The sequence below is a fragment of the Genypterus blacodes genome, unplaced genomic scaffold, assembly GCF_046128005.1.
Source record: "Genypterus blacodes isolate CSIRO-AG114 ecotype Tasmania unplaced genomic scaffold, CSIRO-AGI_Gbla_v1 ptg000146l_1, whole genome shotgun sequence".
Lineage (NCBI taxonomy): Eukaryota > Metazoa > Chordata > Actinopteri > Ophidiiformes > Ophidiidae > Genypterus > Genypterus blacodes.
The window spans coordinates 45,487-63,305 of NW_027466948.1; the positions used below are offsets into that span (position 1 = coordinate 45,487).

The 17,819-nt window shown below is 48.2% G+C and overlaps 2 protein-coding genes across 7 annotated transcripts; one reads left to right on the plus strand and one right to left on the minus strand.

Moving 5' to 3' along the window:
- Nucleotides 1–3,212: 3,212 nt before the first annotated feature.
- On the minus strand, nt 3,213–8,271 carry slc39a7 (solute carrier family 39 member 7). 4 transcript variants are annotated; one of them, XM_076165477.1, is made up of 9 exons: nt 8,114–8,271; nt 7,076–7,344; nt 6,764–6,937; nt 6,113–6,281; nt 5,955–6,023; nt 5,291–5,407; nt 4,950–5,045; nt 4,536–4,732; nt 3,213–3,927 (listed from the first exon to the last, which is right to left on the minus strand). In XM_076165477.1, exons 2-9 carry the CDS (start codon nt 7,334–7,336, stop codon nt 3,673–3,675), a joined length of 1,338 nt encoding a protein of 445 aa, XP_076021592.1. In that variant the 5' UTR covers nt 7,337–7,344; nt 8,114–8,271; the 3' UTR covers nt 3,213–3,672. The 4 variants fall into 4 exon arrangements, with proteins under 4 accessions (XP_076021592.1, XP_076021591.1, XP_076021590.1 ...); XM_076165476.1 differs by having other exon boundaries at nt 5,285–5,407; XM_076165475.1 differs by having other exon boundaries at nt 5,279–5,407.
- A 747-nt stretch (nt 8,272–9,018) lies between these two features.
- Nucleotides 9,019–12,007, plus strand: LOC143012385 (class I histocompatibility antigen, F10 alpha chain-like). Of its 3 annotated transcripts, XM_076165482.1 has the most exons (7): nt 9,019–9,169; nt 9,634–9,900; nt 10,048–10,326; nt 10,428–10,754; nt 10,851–10,946; nt 11,041–11,058; nt 11,175–12,007. In XM_076165482.1, the coding sequence occupies exons 1-6, from the start codon at nt 9,121–9,123 to the stop codon at nt 11,046–11,048; spliced, it is 1,026 nt and encodes a 341-aa protein (XP_076021597.1). In that variant the 5' UTR covers nt 9,019–9,120; the 3' UTR covers nt 11,049–11,058; nt 11,175–12,007. The 3 variants fall into 3 exon arrangements, with proteins under 3 accessions (XP_076021597.1, XP_076021595.1, XP_076021596.1); XM_076165480.1 differs by lacking the exon at nt 11,041–11,058 and having other exon boundaries at nt 10,851–10,986; nt 11,177–12,007; XM_076165481.1 differs by having other exon boundaries at nt 11,041–12,007.
- The last annotated feature ends 5,812 nt before the right edge of the window (nt 12,008–17,819 follow it).

Sequence of the window (17,819 nt, forward strand, 5' to 3'; positions counted from 1 at the left end):
AACAGCTCTATATAAAGCAGAGGTGGCACCTGTATGACATCTGGGTCCTCCTCATCCAACTGCATCATCATGATTGTGCGATGCTATGTTGAAGCCATACCCACTGGTAATTAGCAACACTCACTGTAGGTGCGCCTTTGGGTGTGGGACAAAACAACTCTGGGGAAGTTGACCATTCCTTACTTCCTTGAGCTGGTTTGACTCCACACCTGCAGCAGCTCGTCATTAGGTTTGACAGGTTTTACATATTTCTGTCAAGTCACTAATCTTGTGCTATCTCCATACACAAAAACAACTGGGAAATGTGTGAGCGTGTATGATGAAGTGTGCTTCAGATCAGTGAATGGACTGTTTGGATGGGGAATCTGCAGGAGAAGCACAGCTGGAGGTGTTGAGTTTACAGCCTCCATTGGAAGATAGGCTGAGAGTCTTCAAGAGCAAGCAAGGATGACAAACTGATCCTCGGGGTCTGCAGTCTGTGATTGTTCAGGTAGCTGCAGAGATGCGTTGGTTTTTTGTTGAACCTGTTGGGTAACATTTCTTTGGAGGTGATCAACGTACTGGACGGGGATTTTGCACTACACCCAGTTTCCTTCAGCAACAGAGATGTAATGCTCCGATTAAAGTTTACCACAGCCAAAAATGAACGCCTCTGTGTGAAATCTGACGCACTCAATAAAGTTGATCATAGCCTGTCAAGTGTATAATTACAAAGGCATGCTTGACTAACACAATAGCATGGGGTGGAGAGGGAACTGCAGTGAATCCAGCAGCAGATTTGGGAATGTTTGGAATGAAGTGAACCTGTTAACACTGGGATAGAGGCTGTTTTACACCTTTCTATACTTTCTGTAAAACAAAGTGTAAAACAAACACAGTTAAAACTACTCACTCCTGGATGAAAGGAAGGGGAGGAGACCATGACTGCAAAAAATGTCTAAAATGTTCACAATGTAGTAGCATTCATATGGACAAGGAACCTCAATATATGTAAAGGGAACTCTTTGGACTCCAGCATGAACTTCATATACAAACAAGAGGATTTTTATGATGATTGTTTTAGTTTAGTTTGACATGCTCATGTCAAGACAATGTGAGTGTTTGGCCTACAATCCTATGCGTTAACTTCTTATATATTTGCTGGCACAACCAAACACTAAGCCTTTAATTCTCCTCACACACTGATGAAGATGTGTCGGCTTGCATCGTAACCGTTCTGCCAGAGAGGCGGTCATCTAACCAGAACAACACGTCTTCATGATAACATCATGCCAAAGTAATGTTACTATGTTCTCTGCTCGTGATACTGTGTTGTCACAACAACACAACATGTGACAGATGGGGAGGGAATACTCAAAACAATACTCATTACAGCTGGACAAGACGCTCTGCTACACATACAGATACGGTACGACTTAAGACTAAACTACATGTACGGCGTTTATGGGACTGCACGTGACGGACAGACAGATTAGTTCCCTTAAATAAAACCTATGAACCATCTTCCACTAATGTTCATCTCTTGGGATGACAAGACTCTGCTCACTTCGATGAAGGACAGGCCGGTGTGGAAAAGACGGTGAAAGCATTGCATCAAGAACACAACCTGAATGGTGGACACACAAACTTCCCTGATGAAAATAGATTCGGTAGATTTTGGTTTTGATTGGTTTGATGCCGCGAGAAGCTAAAGCATTAAATGGATCAGATTAAAGTTTTAAACCTGATTAATAGCAAAGTCCCAGTTTAGAAAATAGAAAAAAGCAATAAAACTAATAAAAGTGAAAATGTAGAGGTTACAGTGCAGATTAAGTGATGTAATCTCCATAATAAACACGGAAGCGTCTCCAGGATGCTAAATCCAAATTTAGCTCCTTCGTAATGGTCCTATGAGAATGTGTACATTTATGCAGATCCATAGTTTAAAAACGTAAAGATAAATAAAGCAAGTAAGTCCTTTTGTTATTATGAACCAGGGTCTCTACTCTTAAGCTCTCTCCCTAAGCAGAGAAATGTCAGAAAGATTTATTTACTCTCCTGACGTTCCTCTCTGGTGCTCCCGTCATCTTCATAAGATAACTGTGAACAACATCTGTGTCAGAAGAGGCTGTCAGGTGCAGAACAAGTTTATGTTTCAGGTCTCTCTCTTACTCATGTAACGCTTTGCTGTCAGACACATCCTTATCAATGTGAAGGCTCATGTTCACATTGCTGCAGCAATGTAACTCTTGTGGGGAGCATGCCTATGTTCCCTCAGTCCTATGTTCCCTAACCCTAACTCTAACCCTGACCCTTAGAAATGAGGGAACATAGGGCCTAATTTTGAAAACAATCTTAGAAATGAGGGACCATTGGGCTGAGGGAACATAGGGCTGACCCCCTCTTGTGTTAGCATCTCTACAAGGGAGAATCATTGCATACAGGCTGAGAAGGAAGAAGGACAGCAGCTCTGTCACCTGACACAAAGCCTTCAATCACATCCTTGTCGTCAGAATTTGACTGTTAAAAAGACATGTTTGTGTGTGTGTGAATGTGTGTGCGGAAGCAGAGAGAGTAACAATAACACTTGTACCTATAGATGTTCTAACTGTCTGAGCTGCTCAGTTCCCATATTTGCATATTCTCATCAAATCTGACTTGTGAGTCATTGATGTGTTGTCGTGTAATAATTCTGCCGCAAGCTTTCATCTTTGAGTCTCTATGCAAATACTTATGACCCCGCCCCCACCAGGCACCAACACCCTGAGGGCGGACACACACACACACACACACCCCCTAGAGACACACATCCAGAGATACATACAAAGACACGCAGAGGCACACACACCTCCAAAGACGCACACACACATGCGCAGACAAACGCAGATACACACACAGAGAAACACACACAGAGAAACACATACACACACACACACACACAGAGACAGAGACACGCGCACAGACAAACGCGCGCGCACACACACACACACACACACACACACACACACACACACACACACACACACACACACACACACACACACACACACACACACACACACACACACACACACACACACACACACACACACACACACACACACACACACACACACACACACACACACACACACACACACACACACACACACACACACACACACACACACACACACACACACACACACACACACACACAGAGAGAGAGAAACAGACCGAGCCGTTTCCATACAGTGTGAACTTTATTGTGAGTTCTCCATTGAGCAGTCACAAGTTGACTTTGAATCCTTCAGGAATGTTTAACGCTTTAAACCCAAAGAGAACTCAGTTTCTGATACATTTCTACAAGCTGTACAAGAGCACAGTGAGCATTCAGAGCACAAACACACAAACAGAACCGAGCAACAGGTCCAGTCTCTGCTCACTTCACACTGTTTCCATGGTGACCAAGGACAGGGCGTGGTCCTGTGCCGTGGTTGGTCACCTCCTTTTTTTCCTCTCTTAAGCAAACAGTGCCACCATCAGGGACGATCACAGCTCAAAGGTAAACAAACCTCCCTGCCACCAAATCAAACAGAAACCTGCCCCAGCTCTACTTTAAACTCTCCCTCATTCTGACCCTTGTTGACCCTTTATTCCCCCCTCCTCCTTCACTCTCTCCCTCGTTGGGGCGTCGGCCCGTCTGAAAGCGCCTCACTCGTACTCGGCGATCAGAACCATCATGCCCACTCCGAACAGCAGGGCCAGGATCTCCATCAGCGACTGGCCGAAACTGGATCGCCCGGCCAGCAGCTCTGGGAGCACCGTCACCGTGGCGATATAAACAAATCCGCCAGCCGTGAAGGGCAAGATCCAAGCAGTCGCCGCAGCGCCCACACCTTCGGCCAATAGGGAGCAAGCTGTGCCGGCCAGAGCTCCCACGGCGGTCAGCAGCTGCAGACACATGGCCTGATGGGAAACAGGAAGAACAATCCAAAACCGTTCCTCACAGAGATATCAACAACAACAACTGCAATGGCATTGTGACCTAAAGAGTGCTAGTTCTGCTTGTTTCCATGGCAACCCCTTCCTATCCTCATGAAGGAGATATTGTTTTTGCTTTGCGGCCTCAGCGACCAACATCTGTCTGCACGGTGACACGACTCCAGGTGTGGCACTTGTTTCTGTTTGAACATTCGCGTATGAACACACGTGTAGCTTTAAGGCCGCAACGCGACGCCAGGCAAGGGGCTTTAACTACACGCTACGTTTCTAGACCAGAGTGTTGCGTGTTCTTCCATCTTCTCCAGGAGAGAATCTGTGATAATTCGTAACGTTAAACTACTGTTGTTTCAAAATTGGCAGCTCTTAAGTATTTTCATGAGATCTGATCTTGTTTAGCATCAAAGCTGTCACAGCTGTTAATCACAAGCAGGAAACAAAGAGCAGCTTCACATGTCTAACACGGTGAAAGTCCCATGATATTCACTTTGTTTTCTTCCTACATGTCTGTGTCTCAGTGCTGCCGTGAAGTCTCACTGAGCTCATTAGCATGTTGTACAGTTTGGGTGCGTTACCTTCTTCTTGGTGCAGCCCGACTGGACCAGGATGGCAAAGTCCCCGATCTCGTGCGGCACCTCGTGCAGCAGGATGGTGATGGTGGTGACCGTGCCCACCGCCGGGCCCACCAGGAACGACGCCCCGATCGCCAGGCCGTCAGTGAAGTTATGCGTGAAGTCGGCAGCAAGGTTCAGGTACCCCGAGACTTTGATGTCTGAGACCAGAGAGCAAAACTGTTCTCAGGCTTCTAATAAGGAAGCTCCGCTCCAGGCGACAGGTTCATGCAGCTTTGTCACGTTGGCAGAATCTCACCGTGCCAAAGATGGAAACATGAAAGGTTCCCGCTTTGGAAGGAAATATTCTCTGGGTTTGATTCCAGTTTGGCCAGAAACATAGAAACTAAACTTATGGCTTTAGGCTGAGGGACTTACCTGAGCTCTTCTCCTCCTCTTTGCCTTTTTCCTCCTCCTTCTTCTCCTTTTCCTCCTCCTCCTCCTCTCCATCGCTCTCTTTGGCCTTGGCAGCAGCTGATAATGAAAATTCAGATTCAGTTGCTTTGGTGATTCCTGCACTTAAAAGCTCTGATAAGTTTGTCTGCACCGTCGTGCACGGACGACATGAACACGTTACGCGGTCGCATTTATGTGCTCTAGCTGCTCCGCAGTTGTCGTGCCGATGGCTGAACTCACACCTGAACCTAGACTTTAAATGTATCTGGATGGAGCCGACAAAGCAGGCCAACGACTGTGTGGGCGCCTACCGTGTCCGTGTCCGTGTCCGTGTCCGTGTCCTCCCTTCAGCAGACGCACAAATTTCTCCACGGCCAGGAATGCGATGATCCCGGCGAGAACCCACAGGCCGACCAACATCATGTGACCGTGAGCAGCACCTGTGGAGAGAGGAGGGAACGCTGAGAGGGAACCCTAACAAATCATTTCATCAGGGACATTATGTATGAAATCGCTGTCTGTGTGTGTGTGTGTGTGTGTGTGTGTGTGTGTGTGTGTGTGTGTGTGTGTGTGTGTGTGTGTGTGTGTGTGTGTGTGTGTGTGTGTGTGTGTGTGTGTGTGTGTGTGTGTGTAAGCAGAGAGAGTAACAATAACACTTGTACCTATAGTTAGTTTAACTGTCTGTGTGTGTGTGTGTGTGTGTGTGTGTGTGTGTGTGTGTGTGTGTGTGTGTGTGTGTGTGTGTGTGTGTTCTTCTTCTCTTCGGGTCTGTGGGTCTCTAATGGACCCTTAAGTTCTGCCCTCCACAACAAAAGCTCAATGTTTAATGAGGCTACCCATACAGCTGTTTCAGAGTCAAAGGTCAGATGTCGTCATGGTTCTGGACTTGGAGCTTAACAAGAGATTTGTAAATGAATGTTCTAACCACCTTCAACAGCTAAAAGGAAGCAGATGTGTGGTTCATGTTGGTGATCTCTCGCTGCGTACCGTGGGCGTGTCCATGCTCGTGTGCCACTTCAGGGTCGGGGTCTTCTCCTCCGTGGTGAGAGTGAGGCACTGGACACAACAAACACCAGGAAACGGAAAGATCAGTCAAAGAGCCAGAGAGCCCAGACACAGACCCGCCCCTCGGTGGCAGCACCCACCCAGAGCGTGAGGGATGAGGTGCAGGAAGGCGTCGCCCAGCAGCCCCCCGGAGGCGAAGCTGAGCAGCACCTTCAGGAGGTTCTGGTGCTGGTCGCTGTTGGACTGAACCGGGATCAGGAACAGGATGAGGAACGGCGCCGCGCTGATCAGGAGGGTGGCTCCCACCGCCTGGAGACGGACAAGACAGGAAGTGAGCAGTCAGTACGTTTACACTCAGTGTGAAACCTTGAGTTCTGCTGATGCTATAAAGCCCATTGAGACACTGAGAAACTGGACTGGAGACATGAAGTGGACTGGGTTTGACTTGGAGGAGCACAGCTGAGGCAGCAGTGCCCCCTTGTGGTAACTGGTGCAGGTCGTTTCTCCCAAAGTATTATAATGTTCAAACAACTTGAATTTTAAGTTGACACAAGCTTCCTGTTTGTACTTCACTGCTTTCAGCCGAGTCGAGCAGGAACACAGTTTGTTACGTATCTGTGCCTTTAAGAGAATTATAAACAACACAGAAACAACACTGCAGCTTAATGAGACTAATGTTGACTGAATGACTGAGTCCACTTCTGTTCTGGTGGAACTGGTTGTGTGTTAACACACAGACACACCTACAGACAGACAGACAGACAGACAGACAGACAGACAGACAGACAGACCTGCATCCAGAGCTCCACCATGTCCCTCTTCTCTGGCTCCATCCTCATCCTCTCTCCTCCATGTGAGTGTCCATGGTTGCTCTCCTTGTGCACGCGGACAACATCCTCGTGATGTGCGTGCCCGTGCCCGTGGTCGTGCCCGTGGTCGTGCCCGTGGTCGTGCTCGTGCCCGTGGTCGTGCCCCTGGTCATGGTCGTGCCCGTGCCCGTGGTCGTGCCCCTGGTCATGGTCGTGCCCGTGGTCGTGCCCGTGGTCGTGCCCGTGGTCGTGCCCGTGGTCGTGGTCATGGTCGTGGTCATGGTCGTGCCCGAGGTCGTGGGACTCCTCCTCGTGACCAGCGACGTTGGCCTCAGCGCTCCATTTGCTCGCTCCATGGTACATCTTCACCTGAGGGCCGTGGGAGTGGCCATGGTGATCGTCTTCGCCATGGGAGTGGCCGTGGTGATGGTTTCCGTGGGAGTGGGCGTGTCCGTGATCACCGTGGGAGTGACTGTGAGCGGTGGCTAACGGGGAGGCTAGCAGCAGCAGTGTGGATGCGACCAGTGTCAGTGCCAGCAGGCGAACACAGCCCATAGTATGACCTGAGACAGACAGGAGGACAGAACACGTCAACACTAACAGCACTGAGACAGATGGGACATGTGGGACAGTGACGTCCTGGGGGGAGGTATGAGACGTGTTCAGCCTGGAGCCTCACTCAGGTTCACAAGCACACAAGAGTCTGAACAGGAAAACACTCAACAAGGCGTCTCCACGGTTACAGGCCTGAATAAAGACATGTACAGTCACATGATCAAAGGTCTGTTAGATGGTGAGGGGAGTTAGAAGGTTTAAGAGTTAACAACATATGGGTCAGGTGTTAAGATGCCTGAGGATCCACATGCTGCTCTCTTCCTGTACCTGGTGATTTAACCCTTAAAACCCTTCTTCCAGCTACACTGATGCGTTACTCCGCTGAGCTCACTGAGCATGAACATATGTAAAGCAGCACATTGCTGTGTTCATCACACACACACACACACACACACACACACACACACACACCATCATCATCATCATCTTGATCTAAGCCGTAACGCTACACTCACACGGAGCCGTTAAAGTTAGTTGTAGCTTTGTACAGTGATTGTATTGTTTCAGGCGGCTTGTCGTAGAGCTCTTAAACATTCATCTTCTTTAATCTCTCGTCTTTAAAGCATCAAAGTTAATCTGAGTGCAAACAGAGCGGCTCGCTCCTCAAACAGGAGCTTTAACTGTGACTCAGGCTCGCTAGCTACCGAGCAGCGAGCTACTGCGTCGTTGCAACATTTACCCTCCAAAAACAGCAGAAACACAAAGCTTTCTTGTTACCGGGTCGTGTCGGTATCACAGCCGGGCGCAGCGCAGAGAGACGAGGGGAACCGGGAGCTCTGTGCGGGTCAACCGGAGGGGCTCCGGTGTGTGCGGCTTTTTGTGCTAGCTGGAGCGGAGACGTGGCATTCCATAAACCCAACTCACTGAAGTCTCGCGAGATGACCGTTCCGTTCCAAATACACGCTCCCTTCTGTACTCCCTCGCCGGATAAAGTGAAGTGAAAGTGGCCACTTTGCTGTTCGTGAAGACATCTTAAAGGTTAAAGGGAGAGTTGGTGCAGACTGTTAACGCCTTGGCTCGTAAACGTGATTGAGTGTGATTGAGCTGCTTTGTAAAGGAAACATGCCAGAGCTCGCCGTGTCTCTATCGAAACTATCGCGAGATGTTGTAGCAGCATCCTGAAGGAGAGCAGGATGCTGCTACAACAACAGAACGACTGAGTTTAGTTTACATTAGTTTACATTTATATTATTATTACTATTATATAGAGTGTTTAAAAATAACTGTGTTTGGAGTTCGTTATCTGATTACATGTATATATATTTAAATAGTCATGTACATTTATTTAGGTGTGTATACAGATGAACACAGATGTTTAGACAGATCAATCACATAATAAATTATGATCAGTCAGCACTTGACTGATGTAATGACATCAGTCTGCTTAATGCAAATGTAAATATAAATGTAAATGTACCATTATCACACCACTTTCGGTGAGTAATTAAGGCAGAAGCTTAAGGGAATCACTGTCAAATCTAAGTTATTTCTGCAGTCGCGTGTTGTTTACTCTCTGTGTAGAGTCTCGTGTGTAGTGGCTCTCATTCTAAGTCACTTTCTCTACCTGCCTCCTCTCCCTGCTCCATCCAGTAACCTGTGACGTAGACGCGTGTTCTGGTTTCCTATTGGTCAGAGTTGTGTGCACCCGCTGGGACGCAATTTGTTTTGATATCGTGACATTAAAGCAGGAAGTGACAGACTCGTCAGATCTTCATTTCATCACGATGGATGAGCTTATTGTGTTACTCCTCTTCTGTCGTGTGGTGTGTCCTGGTAAAATCATTCATAATGTCACTCTATACTTCGATGGGGTTACTATTTTAATATCTTTGTGTTTACTGCTGAATACGTTAATTTGTTTATAACATTAGAGAAATATCATTTTTATTCGTGAACGATTCGTTTATTAAGGTCATTTAAAATGTATAAACTAAAGTAAAGTTATATTTATCAAACGTGCTTGAAGTTAATTGTTTCGAGTTTTTGATGTACCAGCGAATACCAGCGGGTGGCGCTGTGGGCCTGTGAGACGAAACCTCACAGTGGCATGTCATTTGGATATTATTCTATAATATCACGTCATGTAAATAATAAATACATGTCAAAAAATGAATGTAGACATTAAAGTGTCATCTTGTGAGTTGTATTCATGTATTCTTTGTGTCCATGTGATGATGTCAGATGCCCTCAGTATCTGGGGTTCTTATATGGTGTTTGCTTGTTTTTTATTCCCACAGTGCTTCACTCTCTGGAGTATTTCTACATTACTTCCTGTCAAGTCCCAAACTTCCCAGAGTTTGTGGTGGTTGGTTTGGTTGATGATGTTCAGATGTTTCACTATGACAGCAACACACAGAGAGCAGAACCCAAACAAGCCTGGATGAGCAAAGTCACAGCAGACGATCCAGAGTACTGGGAGAGTCAGACAGCTGTGTGTGTGGACAAAGAGACGCTCCAAAGGTCCAACATTGAGACGGCAAAGCAGCGCTTCAACCAAACTGGAGGTTTGCTCATTTCATGGAATAAGTTTGATGATGTCATTATGATGACTTTCTTTCTCCCTCTCTTGGGCGGTAGAAGTGTGTTCCTCATGTGCAGCAGCTCTACATTCAGTCGCTCTGGCATCAGCTGACTCTGTTTGTGTCTCTCAGGTGTTCACGTCAGCCAGCAGATGTTTGGCTGCGAATGGGACGATGAGACTGGAGACATCAAAGGTTTCCACCAGTCTGGTTATGATGGAGAAGACTTCCTAGTGTTGGACCTGCAGACTCTGACCTGGATCGCTCCAGTACCACAGGCTGTTCTGACTAAACACAGGCTGGATCCAAACACGGCTCATTCAGAGCGATGGAAGCGTTACCTCACCAAAGACTGTGTGCACTGGCTGAAGAAGTATCTGGACTACGGGAAGAACATCCTGAACCGAACAAGTAAAGTCATATGACCTGTTTAACCCAGTCATGTCCATATGGGTCATCTGAGGGTAATATACACAACTCACTCTCTCTCTCCCCCTCTTCTCTCTCTCTAGTCCTCCCCTCAGTGTATCTCCTCCAGAAGTCTCCCTCCTCTCCACTCAGCTGCTATGCTACAGGTTTCTACCCAAACAGAGCCCAGATGTTCTGGATTAGAGATGGAGAGGAGGTTCACGAGGGTGTGGAGCCTGGACAGATCCTCCCCAACCATGATGGTAGCTTCCAGAAAAGTGTGGACCTGGACATTTCTTCTATCAGAGCTGAAGACTGGCAGACGTACAAATGTGTGTTTCAGCTCTCTGGAGTGAAGGAGCCCAAAGTCACAGTGCTGGACCACAAACGGATCAGGACCAACTGGGGGAGGCCTCGGCCAGACGATGGAGGTGAGAAGCTGCTGAGCTGCTCCGTAAAGTCTCATCAGTCAGTCCAGCTTTAGAGAATCACGGTGAATGTTCTTGTTGTGGTTCCTGGACCTTCAGAGTTCCCTGCCGGTCGTGTCATGGGAGGCATTGCGGTTCTGCTCATCTTGGTCGTCTGCATCGTTGCATTCTACAGATGGAGAAGGAACCATCATGGTGAGGGACACAGATGTGTTCAGCATCTGGACTATATGAAGTAAGCATCTAGTCAGAGTGACTCAGGAGTTTTCTTCCTTTGTTTCTCTTCCAGGCCTGTGAAGCTGCAGAAAGGAAAGTACACACTCATTTCAAATACACTTTGTTTTGTTTCCATCTGATACATCTGAGCTTTGATAATATTCATAACAATGATAATAAGGGATGGGTGTGTTCATGTATTCAAACAGGACAGGAGGGATATGAAGATGAAGATGAGCTCCAACACTCAGCACTTTGATGGAATGTATTTATGAAGCTGCTTTTCAGCTCCACACAGTGACTGTACTGTTACTATGACTATACTACTGAGGCCACTCCCACTGTGAGCACTGATACTACAGTGCAGTGATGGTCTTGGTTCAATCAGCCATGTTGTAAAAATTGAAGAAAGTGAAGCTTTTGGCTCAGCGTGTGGTTCGGTAACTGTCCACTAGAGGGCAACATCAGTGTGAAAACACTAGGCCTCATGTTTCTCTGGTGACAGTCAGACTCAGCAGAGATCGTCAACACATTCATCCTCCTGCGTTTGATGACTTCATTCTTTACAGACAAACTGAAACGCTGCACACTGAGTGAAGACAACATGAGAACAGATGAAACTCCGTACAAATGAAGTCATTTGGAAGCTCATTATTACTGATAGATTCATTTAAACATAATGTAGAGTGTGAAGTAGTAACATGCTGAGTAACATACTGAGTAACATGCTAATTTGCTGCCAGCAGACAGAATCTCTGGTTGGATTATTTGTTATGGATTATTTATTCCATCTTCAGGTTTGGGGGGTCTGTCCTGGTCTTCCTGGTCTGTCCTGGTCGTCCTCCTTATGTCGTGTGTCCAGGTTTGTGTCCGTTAAAGGGGCGTTTGCTCCTGTGTGCTGCTCGTGGGGGAACACTGTTTGGTTATAAAGGGCCTTGAGTTAAACTCTGTTGTGATGTGGTGCTATATAATATATAAGCTGATTTGAAGGTGTGATAAGTGTAATGTGATATGAAGCCATTCAAATAAACCTGATTGAACCTTTAAGCTGGATGTTTCTGGTTCTGTGTGACGGTGAAGCAGTGAAGAACCAAAGTGGCTCCACAAGCTTCCACCACCTTCAGAAGCACTGAAGCTTCTTCCAGACGTGCAGGCCAAAAGGGGGAGGCCAGATGTGAGACGCTCAGCAGACAGACAGACAGACAGAAATCTAAATCAATCAATATCCTTGTCATTGAGTAAAGTCTACTTCAAGTTCACACGTCCTCGGGGGCGTCTGCAGCCGGCTGCTCATTTTGTCCGGGCGAACTCCGCTGACCCCTGAGCCGCGGCCGCCGATTGTCCCGATGCAAATCAGGAGAGGGAACCAATTCATCGTCGCACAATTCGATTAGACATCTGCATATTGAGCATCTGCACCCCAGAAAATCTGCCAATACCTCCTCCCCCTCCCCCGCCGGCCCTCATTCTCCGGCCCCCCACGGGGGTAGCGCCCCATGACCCTGGGGGCGGCCTGTGTCCCCGCTCCCCTCATGACCCTGTCAGGCCCGGCTACAATACCTGACCCCGCCCCACAGACGGGACGGTTGGAGTTCAAGGTAAACATCCCCCGTCTGCGGCCGCCCGGCGTGGCCCTGCGCCCCCGCGTGGCCCCCGTCCGGCTCTGGTCCGATAATCACATGCACCGCTCTTTTTATTCCCCCTTTCTCACAGGCACAGTTCTCATCAGGACCTTTATGGTTACTTTCTCTGCAGCTTTTCCATCCTGATCAATCCGTCTCTCTCTCTCTCACATCTCGGCCTCTCACGCCGTTGCGTTTCCCTCCTTTTCCTTGTCTCTCATTGGTTCCTCACCGGCTCTTTCAGCACGGAGAGAACATGTCAAGGAGTTTAAAGCAACATGAGTGAGCCTGAACAAACACACTGCAGACCCACAGGCCTTAGCTTTAGCTTAGCTTTAGCTACTGTCTATTTCACATCAATAAAAAAACAAACTAAACTAACTTGTTGTATTTTAACAGTTACAGACAGAATCAAATACTCAAAATGACCAACATCAACATCATCAGTGACCCAGTTCAGACCCAGCAGTGCCTCAGCACAGACACATGGGGACCTGATGGCACTCATCGAGGGTAAATGAATGACCAACGTCCCCGGCGTGTCTCTGTCTTCACCACCTCACACGTGCACCTTAGCTAGTTAGCATCAACACTGACCATCGATCCCACCGTTATTCTGACACTCCAATACGAGGAAAAGCCTCACAAAACAAAGTTCCATTGCTACAAATATAAACAGAGAATCAGGAATATGTGTTGATACATACATGGAACAGGAAACACGCATGACTGTGTGCTTCTTCAGTTCATCAAGAGCTTGAAAGTGTCAAAGCGACAGTAAGAAGCTCAATGAGTGTGTGAGTGTTTTCACAGCAGCTAGCGCTAACACTGGCTGGCTAACTGGACTTCGTCTGAACATCAATAATGACTCAGGTAAAGATTTACTTCTACTGCACCTTTGGAAGCATAAAGATCACAAACCTGCAACAGCTCAAAGCCCAGCAGAGTGAGACAGACGGGCCCATGTAGCACTCTGGACCCCAGCTTGACCCCCACCGAGGTCATTCCCGTGAGCTGATCTTTAATTCTAAACTCAGCTAGTTGAAAGTGGAGCTGCTGTGCTTTGGAGCCACGTTGCATCGCGTCAGGACCCCAGGTGTGAGCGGATCAATCAGCCCGACCTGCAATCTGAACCAATACCAGGCAAATACCATCAGATGGGCCGCGCCCCACTGTGTGAACAGGGAATGTGTATGTGTGTGTGTGTGTGTGTGTGTGTGGCGCACACGTGTCGGCATGTGCGCTGCTGACCACTTTGAACCTCGTTCCTGTGATTCTTGGCAGGAAGTGAGTGTCAGCAGCTCTTGGTCGTAAAACTGCTTTTGGTGGCTCTCCCAGAATGCACTGGGAGGGGGGGAGGACAGAGAATCTCTGTGTCACCTCGCCATGGCACGGGATGTGAGGAGATCGCCGGGAATGTCAATAATCGGCCTGAATTTTGGCTCGGAGCGACAGAAGCACCTGAATATCAATTCAACGGAGCGTTTTGGTCAAATGTAGGCGGCGAGGAAGAGCTTCATCAAAGAGCTTCATTCACCAACGCTACTTATCAGCTCAGGACAAAACCGCACACCAGGTCACTGCCGCGTTTCCCCCACTGCACACCCGGATTCTGACGAGGAGACGGGCGTTCCTGAAGTTTCTAGCCAAGATGGAAGAACATGGAAGACCTGAGTCACCGACGTCCTGGAAGCACAGAAATGCTTCCTTTACTGAAACGTCTACATGTTTACAGATTATGGTTCAGGGATTTGACTTTTCCAAAACTTTGCAGATATTTGATCCTTTTCCGTGACTTTTCCTGGCTTGGAAACATTTTCAGACGGCAGAATCCCCTCTGTTGTGAAAAACGGATTGAGTCGTCAAAATCTCTGTGGGACAGTTTCTCCCATCGCGGCATATTTGTAGCTACAACACAATGTTCAAAAGGCTTTTGTCCTTCGTCCTATAGCAGCAATCTGCGTCTCTGCGTCTCAGGCTGCAGGACAAAAGGTGTCAAACGGAGCGTTGGACTTGGCTGCCATGTCGTTCTGAGGCTGCTGCTAATCCTATTACTGCAGGCTGAGGAGGAGGATGGATCCTGCAAGGCCTTCATCTATGAAGGTCTGAGAGGCCCGAGTGTGTGTGTGTGTGTGTGTGTGAGCGCTTTCTTATCCATGTTGTCATAACGTGTTATCCACTGATGCGGTTCATGGTTTGCCGTCTTTTCGGTTTTCTGCGGCTCAGCTGGACGTCTCAATCACTGAAACACTGTGATTGGTCCTTAAATGTAAACATTTATGTGCTGATGTGCAGCTTTGGACCTCAAGTTTGTCTGCGGGAGAATAGAAATCGCTCAGACTTTAATGTCATTAATGTCTTTATAAACCCTTCTGCTCTGTTCTACATGAGACCACAGACACACATCCTTAAAGATCCATCCCATAATCTGTCTGCACTCATGTTGCCTGGTACATTTCTCTATGATCTCATATTATGATATATCATATATGAGGTGGCCTTGTCTGCATTGGTATTGTTGTGTCTCTTGTGTATTGTTGTGTCTCTTGTTTGCGGTTGTGTCTCTTGTTTGCGGTTGTGTCTCTTGTGTGTGGTTGTGTCTCTTGTGTGTGGTTGTGTCTCTTGTGTGTGGTTGTGTCTCTTGTTTGCGGTTGTGTCTCTTGTGTGTGGTTGTGTCTCTTGTTTGCGGTTGTGTCTCTTGTGTGTGGTTGTGTCTCTTGTGTGTGGTTGTGTCTCTTGTGTGTGGTTGTGTCTCTTGTGTGTGGTTGTGTCTCTTGTGTGTGGTTGTGTCTCATGTCTTCAGGTCTCAGCGACCTTGTCTCCTTGTCTCCTTGTCTCCTGGTCTCCTGGTCTCCTGGTCTCCTGGTCTCCTGGTCTCCTTGTCTCCTGGTCTCCTTGTCTCCTGGTCTCCTGGTCTCCTTGTCTCCTGGTCTCCTGGTCTCCTGGTCTCCTTGTCTCCTGGTCTCCTGGTCTCCTTGTCTCCTTGTCTCCTTGTCTCCTGGTCTCCTGGTCTCCTGGTCTCCTGGCCCTGCAGCTGTGGTCTGTGATGCTTATGGACCAAACGTGTCAAACTAAACGTTGAAAGTCAAATTGTTCCTACACACACATTTTCTTCAACATTTCCATGCCTGGCGAACACTTTGTCAGCGGAGTGCACACTGAGCAGAGACAAGGGAGAAAGTTTTCCCATGTTGAGGGAAACGATGATTCATTGCCCCCCGGTTTGCTTCATTGTCTGTGAGGAGTTCGGAGCCTAAAACGAGCGGAATGAGATGTGGTGGAATGGCCCTTTGTTTCCTCTGCCTGTCACTGATCAGGCTAAAGTGCAGGCCACACACACACACACACACACACACACACACACACACTTGTCCACGTCCTCTGCGCGTACATTGACTGGAGTCAATCGCGTGTCAAATGCGATGTGCGATCAGACACCAGCGGGCATCGGGCCTGAGCTCCCATAGAGCCGGACCGGACCCCCTAAACCCTGATGCCCCCCTCCCCTTTCATCCCACCGCCCAGTTCAATGTTAAAGTCCAGCGGTGTCCACTCCACTCCTCAGACCCCACCCCCCCACCCCCCCCCCCTCACAGGAGAAGAAAGGGCGAGAAGGAGAAAGAGAGCGAAACCTTCCCTCCTTCTTTTCTCACCCTGGCCTCCTCTTGTGTGCTGTCCAGCTGGCTGTGACCCTTGACCTCATGACCCTCACTCCTGACCCCTGGACCCGTTCCCACGCCACGCCTTTTTGTGTCCACCTCGCCATGGCAACACCTTGGTCACTGCTGCTGCCACGGTAACAGATGGACATGGGCCTGGAAATAACTTCATTCAGCCCCGCCCGGAGGGGTGAGCGCCATGGACAATCTGCCCCAACCCCCCTCCCCCACTCCCTCTCTCCTCTGCTCTGCTCTGCTCCCCATCTCTCTCTCTCTCACACACACACACACACACACTGCGCCCCCTGTGCCACATTCTAACACCCCAATCCCCTTGGATCCAGTCCCTCAGCGGGGGCCTCTTGGTATCGGGCCCTGATGGAGTCATTAACACGGGGATCCCAGACTCACCCTGGCATGTACACAGGAAATACACCAGAAGAAGAATGAGCGTCCGTTGTCTGTGTAGAAAATCTCAGGAAAGTCGCCCACATATCCTGTTTCACACTGCGGGTATTTATAGTCGGGCGTAGGAGCGTGAACGCCACCAACGTGCTGTAATTATCTCTCTACTTCCTTTATTAGCTCTATTGTTTAATCACGCCCTCTGAGGGGGGGGGGGGGGGGGGGGTTAGCTGTTTGCTAACATGGAGACAAACCTCAAAGTGAATGGCTTCGACTGAGCAGCAGCAGGAAAATGAACTGCAACAGTTTCAGAACTAATCAGAGCGCGTGTGTGTGTGTGTGTGTGTGTGTGTGTGTGTGTGTGTGTGTGTAATTAGGCCTGCTGAGCCTCTGTCCTCCCTGCTGAGGACAAACACACTAATAAACACACAGAATGGTGCTGAAGGAACCACCTGATGTCTGCCGGCTCTCAGCGTGTTGACGAGGACTGGAGGAGGGAAACATGTCAGCGTCTCAGTCTGAGCAGGTGGAGACGCCACTGATCCCACTGAAGTATAACACTCGTATGAAGCGCGCAAACATAACCCACACAGGAAGTTACTGTCAGGGTCATGTGTGGGGAGGTTTACAGACCAACATCTTCATCATCTTCATCTCCTTCATTTCTGTAGCTCTCTAATGGACCCTTATGGATCCATGTTGTTGTTTCTTCTACAGCACAAAGTGAGAAGTTCTGCCCTCCACAATAAAAGCATCACTGAACTGTGTGATGATGTAATGATACTAACGCCTCCTCACACACATGTACACACATGTACATGCCCTACATGTATATCTGCACTACATCCTCTCAGAGTCAAAGGTCAGAGTTACTATAGGATAGAGATCCATGACAACATACAGAGGGTTCAGGGTCAAAGGTCAGAGTTACTATAGGATAGAGATCCATGACAACATACAGAGGGTTCAGGGTCAAAGGTCAGAGTTACTATAGGATAGAGATCCATGACAACATAGGTCCATTCAAAGACCTACAGACCTGAAGAGAAGCACAGACATCTACACACTGACAGAGGAACAAACATCTCGTCGTCACCACAGCAAACAAAGGAGCAAATGAGTATTTACTTTTGAGTCCCCTCGCTCTTAATTTCTTACTTCTCCAC